General features: G+C 43.8%; 1 protein-coding gene across 1 annotated transcript in view; it reads left to right on the top strand.

Moving 5' to 3' along the window:
* Window positions 1–21,364, top strand: part of NME7 (NME/NM23 family member 7) — a 96,987-nt gene that overhangs the window by 71,385 nt on the left and 4,238 nt on the right. Inside the window, exon 11 of the mRNA XM_086478209.1 lies at window positions 8,271–8,378. Coding sequence (XP_086334335.1) covers window positions 8,271–8,378 — 108 coding nt within the window. The remainder of the gene's footprint in view (window positions 1–8,270; window positions 8,379–21,364) is intronic.

The following is a 21,364-nucleotide window of genomic DNA, read 5'->3' as shown; positions in this document are numbered from 1 at the left end:
CCAAATGCAGAATTCTGTCTCAAAAATTTCAAAGGAAAAGGTAATTTTTCTTGTTCTTGCAGGGGAAAATTCAGCCAAGATATCTGCAGACTAAAAATAATGTCGTGCAACTTCATAATGACTTTCACTGGAAGCTATCCAGCTATTTTGCTAATGTGAATTAATGAAATCCCAAAATATCCCTTGCAGCCTTATTTTTTTTTTTATCCTTGTTTTACAGGTGAAATAATAAATGGATGAAATTCTGGATGCCTTGAAGGCACTGGAAGAGCATCAGTAGGATCAGTATATTGCCTTTAAAGCTTAAAGTAAAGCAACTAATAGTAAAATTTACAGTTATACTGTGTTTTCTGATGTCTTATGGGGTTAGTTGCTTTTCAGTTCTTAAATGCTTCCTTTTTCCAACTTGTCAAGTAATGTAAATATCCCTTATTACACCCAGATAATACAAAGAGATAGCTAGATATTTTATCTTTATTCCTATTTTGTGACCAGCTTATATTTGGTATGTTAGTTATCCTCAAGACTTCTTACACTTAACTCAGAAGCGTGGCTGCTTGCTCGTATCTAAATTCAACCCGTTGGCAACGGCAGATGGGCACACAAATACGACAGTAAACAAGTTTCTGAGCAGGGCAGGTATCATTAGGATTGCTTAAACATCAACCAGAAGCACCAAGACCAGTAAAAATGCTATCTCAGGCTGGCAAATGTGCCACGTTTGCTGCCCACAGCAGAGAGTCTGCGGAGAGTTGGTGCAGCACCTTTGGGCTGTCAGGGAGGAGGAGTGGTAGGGAACATGTGGGAGTGAAGCAGAGAGAATTAAAGTGCCTCAGGGAATGGAGGGTGAGGAGGAGACAGTGTAACAACTTCTACAGGCTTGGGAGCTTCCAAAAAAACTGCCAACGCTGGAGTATGGAAGATAATTTTAGGTCCGTTAACAAAACCTTCGAACGATACAGGGCTTCAGACTGGTAGTTCAGAGGTAGGCTGACTTTAAAATAAACAGAAAAGCAGATGGATTTTTTTTTTTTTTTTTTTTTTTTTTTTACTCGGACCAGAGTAGGCTTTTGTAACAAAATAAACTGTGGTTTGATTACTTGCTGCTACTGTTACAAAACTATTTGATTTTGGAAGGAGGTGAGCTTCAGATGCACTTTTTACAGCCTTGCAATTGAAAATTTCGCTACTGTGCCTGGATCAGCTCATTTAATTTGCTGAATAAACCTTTACAGCCATGCTCTTTCAAGTGCATAACTGTGTGCAGACAGACTTGGCTCAGTTGAAGATATGAGAAACTTTTCCAGACAGCCAGTGAGTGATTGGAGGCATACATATTTTACCATCAGTCACGAAAAGACAACCTGAATGTCTAGGTCAAATGCACAGGGCTAAGGAGATAGATTAGCCTAAATTTTATAAAGCCTTTCAGTGCAACCTTTCCAGCTTCTTGAGAACCAGTTTGTTTTGTGATAAAGATTAAAAGCTGAGGGATGTGGAGGAGTTTTGATTATTTTTTGCGATATGTGGAAAGTACAAAAGACTTTTTGATAACACTGACTCCCTTGGAAGTGTGTGTAAGGCAGTTGATACTGACTCCGTATCTGTACACGATGGTGCTGCAGCTCATGTGAAATGCAAAGGAAAGTTGTGTCACTCTGTCAATAAAGGATTTCTGTTCTGGGTTGGTTTGTGAAATGTAAGCTGAAGGAAACCTATTGCATTCTCTTTAACATTGACCTGGTTTTGTATTTAGAAACTTTCCAAAGTACCTTTCAACAGCTGGGCCATGGGTTTCAGGGCAAAATGTGCTCTTCCCCAGTCACCATCTTATGTAGATTTTTCTCTCTGTAATATAGACAAAAGGCTTAACACTGCATTTAGGGATGATTAAATGGACCTCAGATTGATGCAGGAGTAGAAAATTAATGTGTTCTGCAGCAGCTGATGTTGAGGATAAGGTGGCTTGTCGCAGGAAATTGGGGAACATAAACAGATCAGAGCTGATGTAACTAGGGGGGAAGCACACACATCAGAATTGGTTGGCTAGAGTTTGGAAGGAGTATGGGCTGCAAGGAAAACTTGTGAAACAAGATGAGGCAAGCTAGCCCATGTGTATCATGCTCAAGGTCATCTGTGACCACAGATTTCATTTTGACGGTTAAGTCTTTGTCTTTGGATGGGAACTTCTGTGAAGGCTGTGTCAGACTAATGAATTGAGGTTGTTCCCAAAGTAACAATAATGTTAAGGTGTTTCTTAGCTTGAATAAGCATTACAGGAGATGCTTGTCTAGTATTGTATTCTGCATGACAGAGACTGTGCTGCTTTTATCCTTTTACGTCTTGCTGATGGCTTATGTAGGAATTAATATTTTGCGCAGCTCCCTGCTGCAACCAGCAGCCTGTGATATGACTGGTGCTAAAATCGCCTGAAAGTAAAAGCCAACGGAAGAGCTGTGATGATAGGAAGAGGAGAGAGACACTTATCCTACCTGCTTACATAGCTGTTGTACTGCAAGAGAGTCGTCGACCCGTCCTGTCCATCCTGTCCCCGCCCTGTCCCGAAAGGGCTTATCATCTGCTTACTACAGAGGAAGCTCAGGTGCCTTGCTTGGATGAGGCAATCAGCTTTCTGATGGCTAAAGTTCAGCCAGACAATTTCCATGATGAGCGGTGGAATTTACTTTTTTGTTTTGTTTTGTTCACAGTTAATGCGTGTTTTGTTCTATTGACAAGGGCATAGCTGATCCTTAAAAGGAGAAAGGCACTTGCTTGCACTAGGCTGGCTACTGCCTTCTGGATCAGTTGGCACCCTCAAGGGGAAAGAGGGACCATCTCTTTCATGACAGCAGCAGAGCAGGGAGAACTGCAGAAGAAAAAACTTGATGAGTGCAGGGTGGGGAAAGCAGAGGTGGGGAGACCAAGTCAGCATAAAGCCTTCAGAAAGACCGATGATTGAGGAACGCCAAGAGCGAGGAGCAGATGTGCAGTCACGGCTCGGATAGGAGAGGAAAACAAGGTGTTTTACTGGAGGCTTAGAGGGGACTGTGCAGAGTTTGTTGCAGCCCAAGAAGTCCTCTGAATGCTGCTGGCCTGAAAGCAAACCTAAAAGTATGAACATGCCCTGGGAGCACACTGGGGGTAGGAGAGGATTTGATCACAAACTCTCTTACTTTTATTCTGCTTCACTCAAGAGGACCAGAAATTAATTTCCAAGGTTCCCTTGTTCTAGTTCATGTTTGAGTAGAACAAAGATTTAGGCTGTACAGGTTCCTTTGTGTGTTTTTGGTCCATTCAGAGTTTGTGCTGTTTCCCACTGAGGAGGGAGAGAATGGTTGCTGCAGAGTCAGTGGTCACCTGTTTGGCTTTTCCTTGAATGCCTTTAGACAATAACAAAGCATGCAGAAATGTTTAAGAGCAGTGGCCTTTTGGCCTTTCGAGATGTGCAATTAAGTATTCAGGGCAGGTGCTTTTAAAAAACTGGCCAATTTTTTTTTAAATCTCCTGTTTTGGCTGGAATACTGGTCTATGTAACTTCCCATCCAGCCCATGTAAAACAGTCATTTGAAGGAAATGCAGTTAATGAGCTTTGCTCGTGATTATGTTTATGATTTTTCAGTCTGATTTTCACATATTACTGGCATTAATTTCATTTTTGTTTCCCTTCACTTGTACAGAAGTAGAAATAGCAATATTTTAGAATGTGCTAAGTACTTCATGCAGGCAGTGTTGCCCTGGGCACAGTTATATGATAGAGACAAACATGAAATATATGCATTGGTATCTTGTGTAGGACAGGATCTTCAAAGGGCTAGCTGTAGATCAAAGCCCAGCCTGTAAGGTGTGATCAAATAGCCTGCTGAATAAGACCAAAGAGGATGAAGCCTTTTGGTACATCAACCCTGGTTCGTTTTGCCACAAACAGTGTATCCTTTATATGAGGTGCGAGTTCATGGCATCCCCGTTTACACACACTGTTACAGTCTGAGTGGACATCCCACTTCTGACACCACTTCTAATGTTACAGTCCGGAAGAGGTGAACTCTTACCAGGGCTGCTGATTCAAATAGCCGTTGAGAGATTAAGGCACAAACGAGGCCATATATTGTCAATACCACTACAAACTTTTATTTAGAGAGAGAGAGAGAAAGAGAGAGAGAAAAAAAGAGAAAGAGAAAGAGAGGAAGAAGAAGAGCACACTGTAATAGTCACCACCGGGGATCTGTCGCATCCAGTTGTTCTGCTCTGAGGGTTTTTCCAACAGTAGTCCAGTCCAGGCAGGCAGGCAGGTTCTCGGCTCTGCTCCGCTCCCCTTGGTCCTTCTTTGTGCTCTCCCCCATCCTTCTTCTTGCCCCCCCCACCCCCCACCCCCGAGGGGCTGCCAAGGGTCCTTTTTGTACCACAGTCCCAGGCCAATCCGATGGTGATGCGTTGCGGTCAGGCGGTGAGATCCAACCCAGCAGCAGCATGTTGCTTCCACGCGCCGATCGCGAGCTGGCAGTCCATGCAACCTCCAGCACACAGCTTGCGAGCTGCAGTGCATAAGCCGAACAAATTCATGCCTTTAGCTGTTACCGCGAAGCGACAAGCACAATGTTTCCAGGAAGCCGTGTCGCCTGGCCCAAAGTCCTAACCGCATCTGTACAAACAGGTGTTCCTCTAAGTAGTTGCTTCAGGCCTTCAGTCAGTGCGCTGTCGTTCTACTGAGTCTCTACTTCCTCTCAAAACCACAGGGTACAAAGACAAACATGTCCTAATTCTTACAATTTAACTCTTACACACACACACGAAGTTCTGGCACATATATGTTACTCTCCTCTCACGCGTATGGTAGGGCTGTAGCTGCTCTTAAGTCCTCCTCCAAAGTCCTACTCTCAACTTTCAAAAATTTTTTGAAAACCAGTACACAAAACACATACTCTGGAAACTAGACTCAGCAGAAAGCTTAGAAAAAAGAGTTTTAAAAGGGGATGGAGGTGTGGGGGGAACCCAACCCAAACCCCCCCGCTATTCTGTTTGTATTTCCCTGTTGTTGCAGATGAGGCCCTGTAAATAAAATGCTTGGCAAGCTTCCTGTTGTGGAGCAGAAGACTATATATTATATGTGCTATGAGGAATAGGTTCTGTAAGGAACTCTCTTCCTCCTTCCCTGAAATGTTCCTAAGATTTCCACACAGCTCTTTGTATCTCCTTCATTTGCAGTTACCTATTTTTTGGCTATGTAAATGTAAGCAGAGGCTGCTTTACCTCCCATCCTGTTTGTTAACTGATGGCAAGAAAGGCTTATTTAGATTCTTATTAATCAGGTGCTAACAATGTAAAGTGCTGAAGGACTTACCTTGGTGCACTTCAGATCTAATGCAATCCCAGGCAGAACAGAATGAGTTCCTTTTTGTGCAAGAGGGCTGATGAGTTTCAGGGCGGCAGGAGAATGTGTAGCAACCTGTGTTGAAAAATTGAAGGAAGAATAGGAGATTGCATACTGCAACAGTAGGAGCTTTTGCCAATGTTAATGAGAGTCCAAGAGAAGAAACATGAGGTCTTCTGTTATGAAGTTGCAAAGTAGAAATGAGAGCTTAGGACAAATGGTAAGTCAGGAGGCTGTAGCTGCTGTTAAAGAAAGAAAAAGAAAAGAAAAAGGAAAGAAAAGTGGGTTTTGTGAGGAAGATGGGGCAATGAAAACTTGGGAAAGTTTCATAAGCAGCAGCATTTTTGGACCCGTTGAAGGACAGAAGAGTGTGAGCAAAAGTTTGATGGATAGGAAGTAAACAGAGTATGAAATACAAAGCTTTAGCTTTTTAGCTCTGAGCTGTTTCTTGCTAAAGTGTTTCCAAAGGTTTCATAGCCACAATATTTTTTTCTGATATGCCCAAACTTTCCTTAAAATAATTGAGAACCCAGTGCTGTTGCTGGCTTCCTGACAGGTAGTTGTTACTGGAATCAACAGTTGTTTCAAGGAAGGTTTGATTGAAATGTCACGTAGCTATAGTTAACTGGCACGTGACTTTTGTTTCTCCAGCAGACTTTTTTATCGCCAGCCATTAATGAGGACCATGTAGAGGAGGGTTTTTTTTTCTCCTTGGGGCTTTTTTTTTTTTTAACTGAAACTCTTGAACAACTTTCCTCTGAAGCAAAACTTGTTTGATGTTGAGTCTATCTTATTCAAATATCCTTGACATCCATACCCAAAGATCCTGTATAACCTGTGACATACACACAGTAACAATGGGGAACTAAAACTCCTCCTTGTAACATGTTTTGGGTTAAACACACTTCAAGCATTAAAGCAGTTTAATCATCTTCCAGGGGGGTAACAGATCCCTGTAGGTAATAGATCTATGTTACTGGGTAACAGATCACCATAATTGTTGGTTGTTATTACAGGAAAATATCTAGGACTTGCTGGGCTAAGAAAACATCTTGCCCTTAAAGTCCACTTGTCTTAGTTTAGTAGCGAGACATGACAAGTGGGTGAAGCTGGGAAGTGGCTAAAGGATATTGTCAGATAATGCTCATGTGAGGTCTTTTGGGACTAGCTTAAAACATTTGCTGCCATCCCAGAAGAGACCATGCATCATGTGAGTGGTTCTCATCTCTACACGTGCAAAGTTTTCCGTGTCAGCCAAGAGCCGCTACTGAAGTCACTCTGAACCCATTTGACATTGAACGTTAAGAAATGCTTGGACGATCCAGTCTGGTGACTTGGCTGTGGGGGCAGTAACCTCCAGCTGTGACACCGAAACAAACACCTGGGAGTGGCACAGTGAAACCGCACTGGCCACTTCCAAAGCAATCACACCCTAGTGTACCCAGTGCCTTTTCAGAAAGGGGCTGATGTAGTCTCTGCTGGTAAGGAAGAGTGCTTTTTTTGTTTTTCAGTAGCTGTAGTGTGAGCTTCTTATCAGCCTGTCCCCTTACAGGAAGCAGCGCTCAGGAGGCAGTCATGAGAAAATGTTCAAAGGGTTTTAAAGAGGGAAAACTGGGTTAATGCCATCATCACTGAATTTGAAAAGGAGGTGCATGAGGTGGGCTTGGAGAAGAGCTCCAGGGTGTTGGGAAGAGAGGTCAACAAGGTGTAGCACAGATGGCATAGGAAAGGGGTTGAAAGACAACACTGCAAGGTGACAGTGCAGAGAAGTACAGCAGGACAGCATTATGCCTTGAGAGAAAGAGTGTGGTGGAGGGAGAGCTAATGAAGGCAGTCTTCTGCGGTATAAGATGGGAGATATACCATAGTAAAGAGGTAGGGGAGGAATGTTATCTCAGGACCTGAGTAGCATCTGCTGTAGTAAGAGGAAAACTCTTGAGAGGCCAAGGAGGTGTTTGGCATCATAGATGAAGAAAAGTATTGAAATGTCAACTTTAAAGAACAGAGAAAGATGTAGAGAGAGCCTAGACTGATCCTCAGAGGGGATCAGATATTGGCACTAGTCCTGGTGTCGAGCACCGCAGAGGAGAAGACCAAGAGGCTCTTTAGTAGCTGGGCTTCACAAATGTCAGGTTCTGAGGCAACTAGTTCAGTGTTAGGGGAGGCAGTCTGCAAGGTGGTGCACTTGTGTCTGCTCACTAAGGACAGCATGTTCTGTGCCTGAGAGCTGCAAAGGTGTTAACATGAGCTAATTGTATTAATACAAGTGCCAGGAAGGTGTATCTGTAATGTGAAGGGTCCTGCATTTCACCTGAGGTGGCTTGGTTGTTCCAATTTCAAGCAGTTAGTTTTCACAATATTAGAATCTTAGAATCACAGAGTGGTTTGGGTTGGAAGGGACCTTAAAGGTCACCTAGTTCCAACCCCCTGCCATGGACAGGGACACCTTCCATAGACCAGGTTGCTCAAAGCCCCATCCAGCCTGGCCTTGAACACTGCCAGGGAGGTGGCAGCCACAGCTTCTCTGGGCACCCTGTACCAGTGCCTCACCAGCCTGACAGTGAAGAATTTTTTCCTAATATCTGATCTAAACCTACCCTCTTTCAGTTTGAAACTGTTCACCCTTGTCCTATCACTACACTCACTGGTAAAGAGTCCCTCCCCATCTTTCCTGTAGGCCCCCTTTAAGTACTGGAAGGCAGCTGTAAGGTCTTGGTCATGATTTTTCAGCAGTTGTCTATGTGTGTAATGCAAGCTGAAATTTTCCTCATTGTTTTATTTTGTAGTGTACCACGCATATAATAATAGCACAATAATGTTTTATTTATAAGATTCTATTGCATCCACAATCTAAAGGAACAGTGTGGTTCACAAAGGTCTTCTGATTTTTTGTGTTCAATAGGAAATAGCCCGTCATCTTCGACCTGGAACTCTGCGTGCTGTCTTTGGGAAGAACAAGATTCAGAATGCTGTCCACTGCACAGACCTACCTGAAGATGGACTTTTGGAGGTAAGACCAGATAGACAAACCTGTGCTTTTATATCATAGGAAGTTTTAAAGCAAAAAGCTATACCCGACACCGTTTTAAGCTGTTGAAGTGTTTTATATGAGGAGTAGCTCTGTTGGAGAACAGTGGTAACTAGAAACAAAAGCAAAGAGTTTATTAAGGGCATTTAACTTGGTTTATTCTGATAGCGTAAAAAATTAATCCATGCAGTTTTCTTGAGTGAATATAGTACAATGAAGTACTTAATGAAATGAAAGTCAAGAGTCTTCTCTTTGGCTGAATGAGTTCTTGGGGCTGGATATCAGCGCCTAACAGTGCTTGTGCAGGGACACCTTCTTAGCCCTTTCTTGGATGACCACCATGACTCCTGATCTGGATTGTCTCTGCAGTGAGCTTGTGTGGTGCTTGCAATATTACAGGCACTAGGGATTCAAATTCTCCAGAAGGGGTCCAGGTTTATTTGTAGACAGTCATAATTGTGCACATCAGTTGATATTTCCTGTGTTTTATATTAACTTACTGATTATTATCTGATTTTGGCTTTGTATGCTTTCATTGAAGTCCAATAAAAGGGGAAAATATGAAATTAAGGGAGTTCATAAAGACAGAAGTACTCACTATGAAAACCAGAACAAGTTCACTCAATTCTATGCCTCAAAACTAAGGTCCGTACAAGGGGATTGAAGCGGTGTGTGTGTCTTGGATGGACCTCTGCATCAATGCAGAAGTTTTTCCAGCACACACATGGCTTCTGTTTTACTGTCTACACATATTTGTGAGTGTTTTGCTGTCAGACTATAGCAGAATGATGGAGCAGCAAGAATTTTCCTAGCTTGGATAATTTTACACTGCCAAAATAGTGTTTTCATAGAGGGGAGAGGAAGAGCTAACTGCATCACCATCTCCCTTTGTGAAATAAAGTCAGATCTGTGGGTTAAAGTGCTGTTTGCCAGGAAATTGCATCTAGTTTAAGCAGTAGACTAGTGAAATTCAACACTGAGAATGGCAGCCAGTATCAACAAAGTTGCAGCTCTTTAAAACATTTCCAAGCTGTCATTAAAAGTTGACAATTTCTGGTTTCTGCTCAAAGAGACTGGATTTAAACAAGCAAACAGGCATTTGTCACCACATGCCTGAAATCCCTCAGTCATGGCTCTTCAATGGCAGCAGGAAAAAAAAGACATAGCCTACAAGGGAAAAGTGGAAGTCCCACCAAAACTCACAGAGCATTTTAGTACTTCAGCGGAATTCTGTCTCTCATGTCCACAGTCTGTCTCCTTTAGGCTGGTGCAAAGCAGGTATGACCCCATTTTGCTGGTTGTTTAAATCAAGTTTACAGCTACTATAAGTGAGGTGGGTGGGACATAGCAGGTGAATTGCTTCTCCAAAATAAAAAATTGAGGCTGGAGCTCTTTCTCAAGGTCTCTACTACTACATGTGTTTGTCCTCGGAATCCCACAGCTGAATCATAAGCTAAGTTCTGGATCTACTATTACTCTGGCTACACACTTCGCAGACTGGTCATTTTAACAGTCATTTATTGATTGCAATTTTTTTTTGGAGAGGGGTCTAAAATTTTTTTTTACTGTAGGCCTTATTGTGCACAGAATGTGGCTCTTCGTCTGTCTGTAGTTTCTTCTCTAACAGTCCAGGTTAAGCCAGCAGTTATAAAGGACATAGGTCAATGTTCTTTAATGAGTAAATAAAGCAGTTCGTTCTGATCGTTTTGCAAATAAGTATTATGATGTAAACTATAGAAACCTTTTCACTGCTAGCACTTTAATTATTGGAGTATCTTTAGATCTGTATTCCATTGCCTGAAAACTTGGGTAAGCAAAATAAAAAATAACCTCTGGATTTGCTTAAGTGCAAGGGCTTGTCACAGCTGATGAAAAAGAAATGATACAGTACACACAGAGATCATCCTTGGGAAGGACTTTTTCCTCAGTGAGCTTTTCTGTGAGAGGAGCTCAAATGCAGTCACAGAGGTCTTGTTTGCTGGCAAGCAGAAAACGAGACCTTTCTTCCCCCCTCAGCCCCAATAACTGACATGCTGGGCTGGAACAGAATGACTGTGTGGCATGCAAGACAACCATACAAGGAAACTGAGCCAGACTAACATTTTTAGAGTAGTATGCTGTTCAGTAAATGGTAGTGAATGTTTTCATTCTTTAATGGATAGCTGAATACCTTAATATACTGAGTTTCACAGACCAATTATTCTGACCCTCGGAGGAGGTGAATTCAGAGCTAGGTAAGGCACTTGTCACTGAGGAGAATGACCTTGGCTATGTTGGTGCAGTGGAACTTGCTTCTTTCAATATGGAGTTAGCATGTGTCTGTTATGTCCGTGTTCTGGTAGGAGATGTTGCTGTTGCTGAGATGTTAATGCTGCTGTTGCTATAAAAGCTTTACAGTATCATTGTAAGACAACTGATTAGTAGAGGAGGAGTCTGGAGTAAATTTCAGGAGAAATCTGACCTACTAGACCTATACTACAAAGATGAAGGATCCTTTTTAAAACCCCAAAGAAAATGAATTCATCCCTAGCAGTCTCTTTCCTTTCTTCAGGTGACATTGGTTTTTGTACAGTGTTAACACTCTGCTGCAGTTACTAACCAGTATAGCTCCAAAAACTGGCCTATGTGCAACTTTTTGCACTCCTTTCTTGCTGAGGAAAGGTAAGTTCGGCAATCTGAATTCAGGCACAAGACCTAGGAACTCCAGAGTTTTGTTTCTAACTCTGGTGCTGATTTTATCTGAGCTTGGCTAAGCCACTTATCAAATTTTGGCATGAAAGTGTTCAGCTCTGAAATTCTGTATGAAGATGTTCTGATTTATATTTCTCTTCTCCAAAATAAAATACTAAATTCAACAAATTTTAGAAAGCAAACTGCAGAATCATTATTACAAATAACGACACAAAATTTCTAACACTTCCCCCCCCAATTTCCACTACGTATATGTTAGTGGGGTTTTTGAGAGGGTCAGTTGGTTGGTTTTGTGAGGGGTTTTTTGTTTTTGTTGTTTGGTTTGGGGTTTGTTTGTTGGTTGGTTTGTCTTGTTTTTTGTTATTAGTGGTTTGTCTTCCCCTCCCCCCTAGCAAAATAGGAAATAGCTTATTTACTCTTCTGAAACCCAGTAAGCTTTCTTGGAGAGAAGATGCTGTGATGTAAGCTTTCTGAAACTCATGGTGAACCAGAGAGGTGAGCCTTAGAGAACTATCCCAAAAGCAGGCAGAGCCACCCTGATACACCATGAATAAAGATGTTTACTGCCTTTGATTTAGAGCTTCTGTACAGTCTTGACTGTGTTTGATGGCTGAATCCTCCTTTTCCAGAGGTTCCCATTTCCAGTGCAACCTCTCCTTACAGGTCTAAGGGCTGCAGAGTGGAAGTCCCAGTATCTCTGAGCTTGGATTGAGCCCAGTGGGTTTGCACAAAGAAAGCCTTAGCTGTGTCTGTTGGCTGGCATGTGGAATACTTTTGTTAATGCTAAATTATTAGAGGTCCCTGCCACAGTCCTGACTCTGTTGAGGCCACATGTTGTGTGTGCACACCTGCAGGGTCAGCAGTGCCCCCAGGATCCTGGAGGCAAGACGCTGCTGTTGCCATTTTGTGGATAGGAAGCTGAATAGGTTGGTCTGTGTTTTAATTGGTGTTGTGACTTTTGAACTCCCAGAACCAGATGGAGGTGGAAAGGGGAGATATCTGGTTGACCTGCTACCCTATTGTGGGCCTTAAATGCGCAGTATTTATGAAGCACAATAAAGGCATGTTCCTGTGTAGAGGGGAAAACATTGGTGCTTTCTGAAGACTCAGGTATCCTTTGTGCCAGATATGGCTTATTTTAAGATTTCTCCACCCTTCTCTGCAGTTTTCATCACCCACAGCTTAAGATCTAACTGAAATTTGAAGTGTTTGCGATGGCAGCTGCTGTCTGATTGTCCACAAATGGAGATGTCTTAGAGGAGATTAGGGCTAGATCAAATGCTTGCTGAAGTTAATAGTCAAACTCTAGGTGACTTTGGTAGTTCATACTTAGTTGACAGTCACTAGGAAGGGCAAGGTAGTGACCTTTCTCCCAAAAATCATGACCAAGGAGTACTTGGGGAAAGAAGAGAGAACAACGCTGTCTCGGGAACAGCAAGGACTAATTAACTAAGTAAAGGTCAGCTTGCACACCTAGTTTTAGAACGCTATATTTAATTAGTGTAGTACAGCAGTTTTTCAGTGTTTTTTTTGTTAGACCTCTTTTCCATGGACCTGGAAAAAGGGAAGTTCAGTTTTAATCTTAAAAAACCCTCAAACAAACAAACAAACCAACCAACCCCAAGAGCAAATACCAGCACTTGCTCCCACCAGTTTGACCCTTAACTCTTGTCTTTGTTCTACAAACTACTTCACATTTTAGGCAGTGACTAAGGCATACCGGAATTAACAAATACCTGCTTTGGCTCAAAAGAGGAGGGTGGATGCAGTTGAGCCTAAAATGCAACTGGTCGCAATGGAAAAATCAGTGTATTTTCAGTTGTAAAGCTGTAACTGCTTCTTCTGTTCCTAGCTGAGTGATACAGGAGGAGGGTGAATATTGCCCTGAAGCCTCTTGGATGAGCTCTTTGACTTACTGGGTCAGGCACTTGTTTATTCACTTCATAGACTTGTGTGTCCTCGTATGAGTACAAAATGTATTTTAGCAAAGGAAAATGGGTAGACACAAATAGCTCAGAACATTTTCTCAGTCTTGTCATCAGTTTCCCATTTTCATGGGGAGAGGAAAGAAAGGAGGAGGTAGAGAAGAAAGTCTAATAGCGATAGAGTATTTATGAGATGATGGCTAAACATGAGTGAAGGCTAAACAAGCAGTTTCTTATTTTTTTCTGATCAGCTGATGTTGTGTAGGACATTCATTCAGAGCAGGGGTTTGCATTTGTTTCCCACATCCAAAGCAGGTACTGCTCTACCTCACGTCAGTTTTTTTTCTGTTTTATATAAAGCAAGTACTATTTGGATCGAGCAAACAGTTACAGTACTCAGCTGCATTCACGTTCCTTCTGAGCCAAGTAGAGTAAGGTCTGGAACGTGCATGTGTTATATCCCAAGTAAGTGCTCTATTTAACAGGCTAGAAACAGTTTTGCATTTGTCTTTCATGTACACGTGATGAAAGATTATTCTGTTTCTCAACTCAACATCTTTGACGTGATATTTTCTGATAAATATCTTGTTGAAATAGAAGCTTGCAAACAATTGAATCTGATGAATCATCGTTCTCTAGACAAAACAAGCTTCCTTGAAATTAGTCGTTCCTGAGCTAGTTTTAGTTGAAGTACTTGCTACAAGGTGTTGTGGCTACCAGACTATACGGTTTATGTGCCTCCTTAAAGAAGTGAAGGCAAATTAAAAATTGGTCAGTGAAGGCCTTGTTCACACCACTTGGAAGTACAGTGAGCAAAACTTTCCACAGGAGGTGGTGCTGTACACACACCTCAGTTTGTTGGGTCAAGTGGCTACATACCTTTCAGATTATGCAGGAATCCATGTAATCTACAACCGTTTAAAAGCTGGTAGCATAGACCTGCAGTTATAACAAAACCAGTATTTCTGGGTTTTGGCACACTCTGCCCGTAAATTGTTGCTCCTACTGTGCGGTTCAAGGTTTAGTTTTTTTGTGAGCAGTTCCGTAAGGGCATTTGTACTGCAGCAAAACACTCTGGAGATGGTAGACTGCACACGTCTGGGGTAACCTGAAAGGTCTCTCCATTGAGGTGCAGCCTGCTGTGTCTGAGCCACCCACGTGGCTCCTGTGTTCCTGTGCCGTGGTGCTTGGGCAATCAGTCAGTGTCGTGGGGTTTCTTTGCATAATTAAAAAAATGCTTTATAGTCATACATGTATAAGTAAACACACACATACACATAAAGGGAGAGGATGCTGCCTTCAGTAAGATCTGCATGAAAAAGGGTTTGCTGTGTGCTGGGTAAAATTGGAGTTCTGGGTGAAATGACCTTCTCCCTGTTGCCAAGGAAGATGCGTTATTGGGTGACTAATTCTTCTAGTGGACAATAACGTGGCAATTGCTGCAGGAGTGTGCTTACACACGTGCCTTTGCGTGTTCGGTAGGCTAGGCGTGAAACTGCCGAGTGGGGTGGGCTGTTAAGCCAGTTTTCGTGGGAGCGAGCGGAGGATGTGCCAACTGCCTTCTCAGTCTTGCGTCCCCACGGGTGCTCTTTCCTCTGACCCCTCGGGGTGCTGCGTGCCTGCCTCCGCGTGGCTGCCGGGTGCCGTCACGCTCCACCTTGGGCATTGGGACGGTGGAAGGAAATGTGTCGGTTTTCAGTGTTGCGGGCAGCTTTCCAGCCAGGCAGTAGCGAGGACCTCCTTGAGTATCATTTGCTGGCCTTCTCCTTTGCCTCAGAGCTATTTGTAGCATCCACAGACATGAAAAGAACTTACCGAAGGGGGATGATTTTGCTGTTATCAAAGAAGAGTGGGTTTTGTTTGTCTTCTGAGAGTGCTGCCAGTTGTTTTTTTTTCCCTATGACGTCTTTGAATTTCAGCTGTGCAGTGCTGCTCAAGAGTAGGGCTGGGGACTGGCAGACTGCAACATACTGCTGGAAGCTCTTCTTCCCCTTGCTCAGCCTTGCAGCAGTGAGACTGGCTTACTGCTTCTGCGGCGTTTAAGCAAAAAAGTAATGTCATCTAGCCGTGCAGGTCAGCTATGGTGATCTGATGGAACTCGCACAGGTTCTGGCACTGGACGTTCAGCTGGCTGGATCCAGCCTTGGAGAGGTGGGAGGTGATGTCGTACGATAAGCGGTGACAGCACGGGCCAGTTCGGCAGATGTGTTTTGTCCAGAAAAGTGCTGTGGGTGGTGAAAACCAGCATTGTTTTCTTCAGACTTGGTATTAACTAAATGCTCTGACGAGCGTTAAAAGCAGCGCAGCTCCTAGGATTTTGGTGCAGCCTGCCTTCCACCTGCTAGAAGCCAGCTGTCCTTGGTCTGGCGCTCCCAACAGTGCCAGGAGAAGCACGCCTGGCGCCTTCTTTCCCTTTCTCAGGGAGGCTGGGGGGAGGGTGGTGTCTTAGCAAGCTGCTCAGAGCAGACAGGGCGGGGGGCACTTGCAGTGGGGGGACACAACAAATGCTTCCCATAACTCTTTCCGTAAGAACAGAGTCCTGTTACAGGAGCGCTCTGCTGGCTGCCAGCTTGTGCTTTGCTGCTTGCTGCTTCCTTGCCTGCCCGCTGCCATTGCCTCGACACGTGGGCGTGCGGCGGCGTGCTTGCCATCATCCACCCTGGACATGCCTTTGTACCAGCAGTGAGCCGATCCACGGGCTGAGGTTATAGTGCAACAGCTTAGGATGGAAGGCATCAGAGGGATGCAGCTCTGTTTAAGTAATCTTTTTGGTGCATCGAGGTATAGTCCAAGCAATTTAATAAAGCATGTCAATGAGTAACTCTCAGAAGCGTCAATGTGCTTACCGTGGAATTTGTGTGTGTCATACTCGGAACAAAGGTCTCCTGCATTGCTCGTTACCGATTAACTTGTCTGGTATTATGCAAGGTGCCTCTGCCAGCTGAGAACTAACTCTCCCCATTCACAGGGCAGCGCAGCTTGTAAAACATTACACAGCAGAAGTGCATAGCATGGCAATGAACCTTTCACTGAGGGCATTTCAGCCGTACAGCGTTTCCCTCAGGAGTCTTTGAAATATTAATAAAGAAGCTATTGTTTCACTCAGTCATACGGCAATTTTGCAATGAAGTCTTTTATTAGGGGCCCATACTGAGCTGCATAATCCAGGGTAAGATGCTTTTAATCATCTCCAGTGAAAAGAAATAAAAAATTGGAAGGTTTGGGTGAGGTTGGGTTTCGGTGGGTTTTTTTGCAAGTTTTCATCAGAGCAGTAGCTATTTTTGTCTGTCAGTTGGAAATTTCAGTCTCTCCTGGTACAATATGATCTGTCAGATAATGGTTATTATGATTCAAGTGCTTCTCCATTTTAACTTTCTGAGACTTTTTATCCAACAGCTGTAGGAACAGGTTGGAAAGAATCTGGAGTGTAGGAAAACTTCATCTTATTTGGTGGTGTTTTTGCATATCAGAAGATGTTAGCCAGCACTGGAATTCTGTCTCACAACGTTTCCTGATGCTCTATATATTCTTGTGCAGAGAATTAAGTAATCTTTTTGTGTAGGCCTATCTGAGGAGAAATTAAAAATAGCAATAATAGAGGAATGGATTTTGAACACATGTTGGTGATTTATCTTTTTTTAAAACAATAAAATTATGGTATTATTAGGTTACTTGCAGCCTAATTTTGAACATAGGTTGTATAATTATTATACTTGTGGGCCAGACAGGCAAACTAAGCTAGAAACTTGTTTAAACAGAGTTGTGAAATAGTTCAGCTCTTGTACTTCCACTTCTGGGTAAGATCTGAGGTCCGATTGCCCCTTGTTCTGCCAAGTCTGAGGTTTGTAAGTGCCAGAGAGAAGTTAATGAGTGTGAACCAGAGAGAAGAAGTTAATGAGTGTGAACCAAGCAGCTCCCAAAGCTCTTTAAGTTTCACCTGATCCTGAAGGTAACCTACGTGATAAACAGGGCTTGGCTTTTGGCACGTGTTTGTGTTGCGCTGAGCAAGGTAATTTTGTGGAGGGGAGGTCAAGGCAGAGGGAAGGCGTGACACTTCTTGATAACTCATCTGAGGCCCAGTTTGTGTCTTTGAGGCTGCTGCCTTCTTTCTTTCCCTCAGCATGTTCTCATTTTCAACCAAAAAGCCCAGGTACTCTTTCCGTTACCCCTCTTCCTCCAGCTGAAGCATAGCAACAATTTAGCTGCAACTCAGCTGCGGGATGGGCAGATGTCAGCAGAGGAGAGAAAAAAGCCCAGGGGAATAGTTTGTACAGCAAAAGCAGTAAGGGGGCACTGTAGTTATACAGTCATGTAGAAGCTCACTGTCTTCTTTCGTTTCTTGAGCAAGGGGGCCTGCACCTTTTTTGGGGGTAAGAGAAGCACTGTTGTCCTGTAGCACATGCTGCAGGGGGATGCAAATATAATTTTAAGTGGCTTCCTATTATTGACCTCAGCCAGTTGCACCTCCCACCTCTCTCTCAGAAGTCAAACAGGCAAATGATTAGCTATTTCGGTACTTTCGGTGTAGGGTTTACCTTGACTGACTACTGTAAATTAGGAGTAATTAAGAGGAGAATGTGAGTCAGCTATCTGCATACATGTGTTGAAATGTATGTGGAACATGGGAGGAAGAAAACAAAGCCAAACGTGTTAATATGAATAGAAGACTGTGAACAGGATTTGCTATCTCTCATAGATAACTAACACCATGGGATATCTTGAGTTAAGAGTTTATCGAGCTCTAGTAACCTCTCTTCTTTCATAAGTAATAATAGATTATTCAAAGCGTAGTGTCATACCAGTGCTGGGTTTGTGTTCTGGTAATACTGGGGGCTTAGATGCTCGCCGTGATGATCCTGTGCTAACAACTGTGCAAACACAGAACAAGAAGACAGTGGTCACCTGAAAGGGTGTTAGCTGTAGTCTAGGGCCCCTCAAAGTCACCGAGCACCATCTGGTTTCAGTAACAGCTGGATTCTCCCTCTTCCTCTTTAACCCTAAGTGCGTTGTCATATAGGCAGGACTGAGGTACCTACCAGTACATCTGAGATGTACTGAGATGTGTAGGCAAGTCTCTGAGCAAGAGGCAGTTCTCTTCAGCGGCCAGAGTTGCTAAGTGGGCAAGTTCCCTTCCACATTGGTGTCAGCGGTAGTTACCGCTGTCCTGCGGGGGTGAGACAGTGTGCCGAGGCTGTCCAGCCACGAACCAGGAACTGTGGGCGGTGTGTGGTAGCTGCCGCACTCAGTCCCGCTATTGAGTAGCAACTTGGTCACTCAGGTGTCAGGAGTTTAGTCCTGCCATGATGGTCCATGGTTTAGCACACAGCAGGAATGTTGAAATCGCAGAGGGCTGCTGAGGCTCCAGATGAGCTCTTGGCCTCTTAATATTGACCCGTTCCACAGGGGAATGGAGCTTTCTAGATTCAGTGGTGTTGCTGAGAAGGTACTTTGAGCGCTATGTTGGGGAAATTGATGCCATTAGTTTGGTGGGACGTTTCCTGTCAGCTAGGTATCCGCAGTCTACACAGGGGCTTGTGATGGTGCATGCAAGGCCACTACTTGTGGACGGGGTGGTGCTTTTGTTTGGTTGGGGTTTTTTCAGACTGTTTTGTTATTGTCTCACCTGCCATAACTTTTACCCTGCTGCCAGGTGTAGCCTGTTGTGTCCCCTGACCAAATACTACCCTGCAGAACATCTTGGTTGCTCAGAAAGAGCTTTAAATGCTGGCTGCCTTCTACTTCATTTGTTTGCTTGTTGCTTCCAGCCTCGCTTGAATCCATGGTGTGGGTGGAAACGTGTTCTTGTTCTCTCTCTGAAACCACTTTCTCCTCTACTGGCCATGATCTGGTAGCTCGTGAGGACCGTGACTTTCAGTGTTCTCTGAGTAGGCTGGAGAGCCATAGCTCAGCCTTGGCAAGGAGCCCCCACAATGCCTGTGGGGCATCCAAACCAGGTTTTGCTTAGATATTTTAGGTGCTAGCAGCAGGGGTTCTTCTCAGCGTTTTTATCCAGTGTTCAGGGCATGTTGCACCTAGCATCTCATCTGTGCCTAAGCTGGCTGGCTCAAGGGCATCATACAAGAGCTGCAGAGGAGCTCCCGATTTTGAGGCAGGCAAGTGTCCCTCAAGATACGCATGAAGTGCAGAGGCAGTGGTCCTGGTGACTCAGTGAGCTGCTTGGGATCCTTGGGAAAGCAGTACTTGCTGTCGTGTTGTAGGTTTTCATGTGCAGTGGGAGCCAGGACCTTTCAATTTACTTAATTCCAGTGGCTCTACTAGGCCAGTGATCTCTTTTGATGGTGACCAGAGATGTTGCTAAAGAAGGAGTAGAGGTCCTCGTGAGAGAGTCCTGGGCTAATATGTTCAGCCCCAGCTACTCAGCAGCTGGCTCACGCTGCGGAGCGGGGAGTTTCAGTGAACCTGTACCGTCTAATTAGATCTACAAGTACCTGCACTTCAGAAATCGGTGGTCTGAGTCAGCACAGTAGTTATGTACGATGTAAAACCAACACTTTGTTATTTAAACTAAGTTTTGGGGTTCACTTATTTTTGTTGTAGTTATTATGGAGTAAATAGCATAGAACTTGCTTTCTTGGTGTTTTGATTGTGGTGTAACAACTTACTGTCTTGTCCTCTCATTTACATCTTGTTTGGACTTCAGATTTCTCTAATCTTTTATTTTGTGGTACAATTTCCAAATAGCTTCCCTTGCCCTTCTCTTTCACTGTATCTTCAGAGTTGATCATAACCATACACAGTGTTTGGGGTGACTGTGTTAACAGCACATAGCGTAAAAGCAGAACGCGCGGTTACCCTGTAGTGTTTCTTTAATAAAACCTTCCATTGCAACGTTTTATTTTTTGGTGCATAGGGGTTTTTGTCCCAGTTGTACTTAAGAAATTAACTCGGACAGTTGAAGTGCATGTGTACAAAGTGTTCTGCCTTGGGCAGCCTGACTGCCTTTATTTCTTACAGTGCATGACGCTTGAGAGAGAGGCAGGAGTGACTGAACTTTCCTTGGTTTTGAACAAACTTCCTGGGACTAAACCCTCTTCAGGTTCATGTGGGAAAAGAATTTTTTATTTTCAGAACAAATAACACAGTGAGTAAGCAGACCCTCTTCTTTGGCAAGCATTTTTATTTCTGGACTGCTTGTGGCTGGAAGGGTGGTTTGAATCCATGAGTTTTTGGTGTGTTAAGCTAATGATTTAGTCATGTGAGTCAGCTGAGTGAACTGCAGCTGAAATGCGTTTCAGGTGTTAGCAAGTGCTCTTGCTGACAGACTTGGCAGGTTCATGCTGATGTAGAAACCAAGATTAATGGGCAAAGAGAGATTTTTGGTTTCTGCTAGTGACCTCAAACTGAGATAACCTGTAAAAAATTGTAAGACCTAAGCGTTGAGGGAGAGTGTACTGATGCTGAAAATTTAGGTCAGCAAAGACTCTTTGGATTATGTGCCTGGATACCTACGCTGAACCAAGGGGATACAGTTTTGTGGTGGTTTTGGGGAGAGGGTACTGGTGAGTGTCTGTCCAGCTGCGTGGAAGGCACTGAGATGACTGACAGGCTCTAAATGAACGCAGGGATGGAAGAGCCTTCCATCTCCCGGCTGCCAGCTCTGGTTTGGCAGAGATGAGGACGGACTGAAATTGCTGTCATCTTTCTGGCGATGGATGAGAAGTGAATCTGTGATCTCAGCGCATTTCCTACTAGGATGTCTCGCCGTCAGCCCCCTTGCTGCTGTCACAAATGTTACTAACAGGGTCTCTTATTGAAAACTGCCAGCCCAAGGGAGCAAGGGGAATGGATGGGGAACGCTGAGGTACCCTTTCAGTGCTGGTTTTCCTCGAGGCAAGCTGTAACGCAGCCTGCACGCTACGCTGGTACTGTTCAAGGTGTACCTTCGTCTGCCCTGCTGTAGACAAAAGCTCTGACTCCAAAGCTGCTCAGCTGGCACCTCTCACCAGCACCGCTTTTTGCTTTGTTTTCTGAGCAGGAGGAGAGTTAAATTGTAGGTGTCTGTGATTCTTGCACTTGAAATCTCAAGGGCGCTTTGTGCCTGTGCTGAGTCCTGTTATTTAGCAAGATCTTTTGCTCTCCCTTGGAAGACTGGCTGCTTCACTCGATTTGCTTCCCTCTTTTTTTTTTTTTTTCTTTTTAAAAAAAAAAATATTATTTTGCCTGGCCTCTACATGCTCTTAGGGCACACATTGTTCAGATGATAATTGTTTGTGCTCAGCCAGGGCATTAGACTGGATTTTGTCATTGTCTGCTATATTAACTCCTCAAACTTTGCAGTGACGCATGGAAGCACCCAGAGGGAGCGGCCAGCTTCATTAGCGCGAGTTTTGC

This window comes from Leptosomus discolor, chromosome 1 (genome assembly GCF_034619465.1).
Source record: "Leptosomus discolor isolate bLepDis1 chromosome 1, bLepDis1.hap2, whole genome shotgun sequence".
Taxonomy (NCBI): Eukaryota; Metazoa; Chordata; class Aves; order Leptosomiformes; family Leptosomidae; genus Leptosomus; species Leptosomus discolor.
Note: the sequence above shows the minus strand (reverse complement) of the source record. Positions and strands in the feature narration are given on the sequence as shown.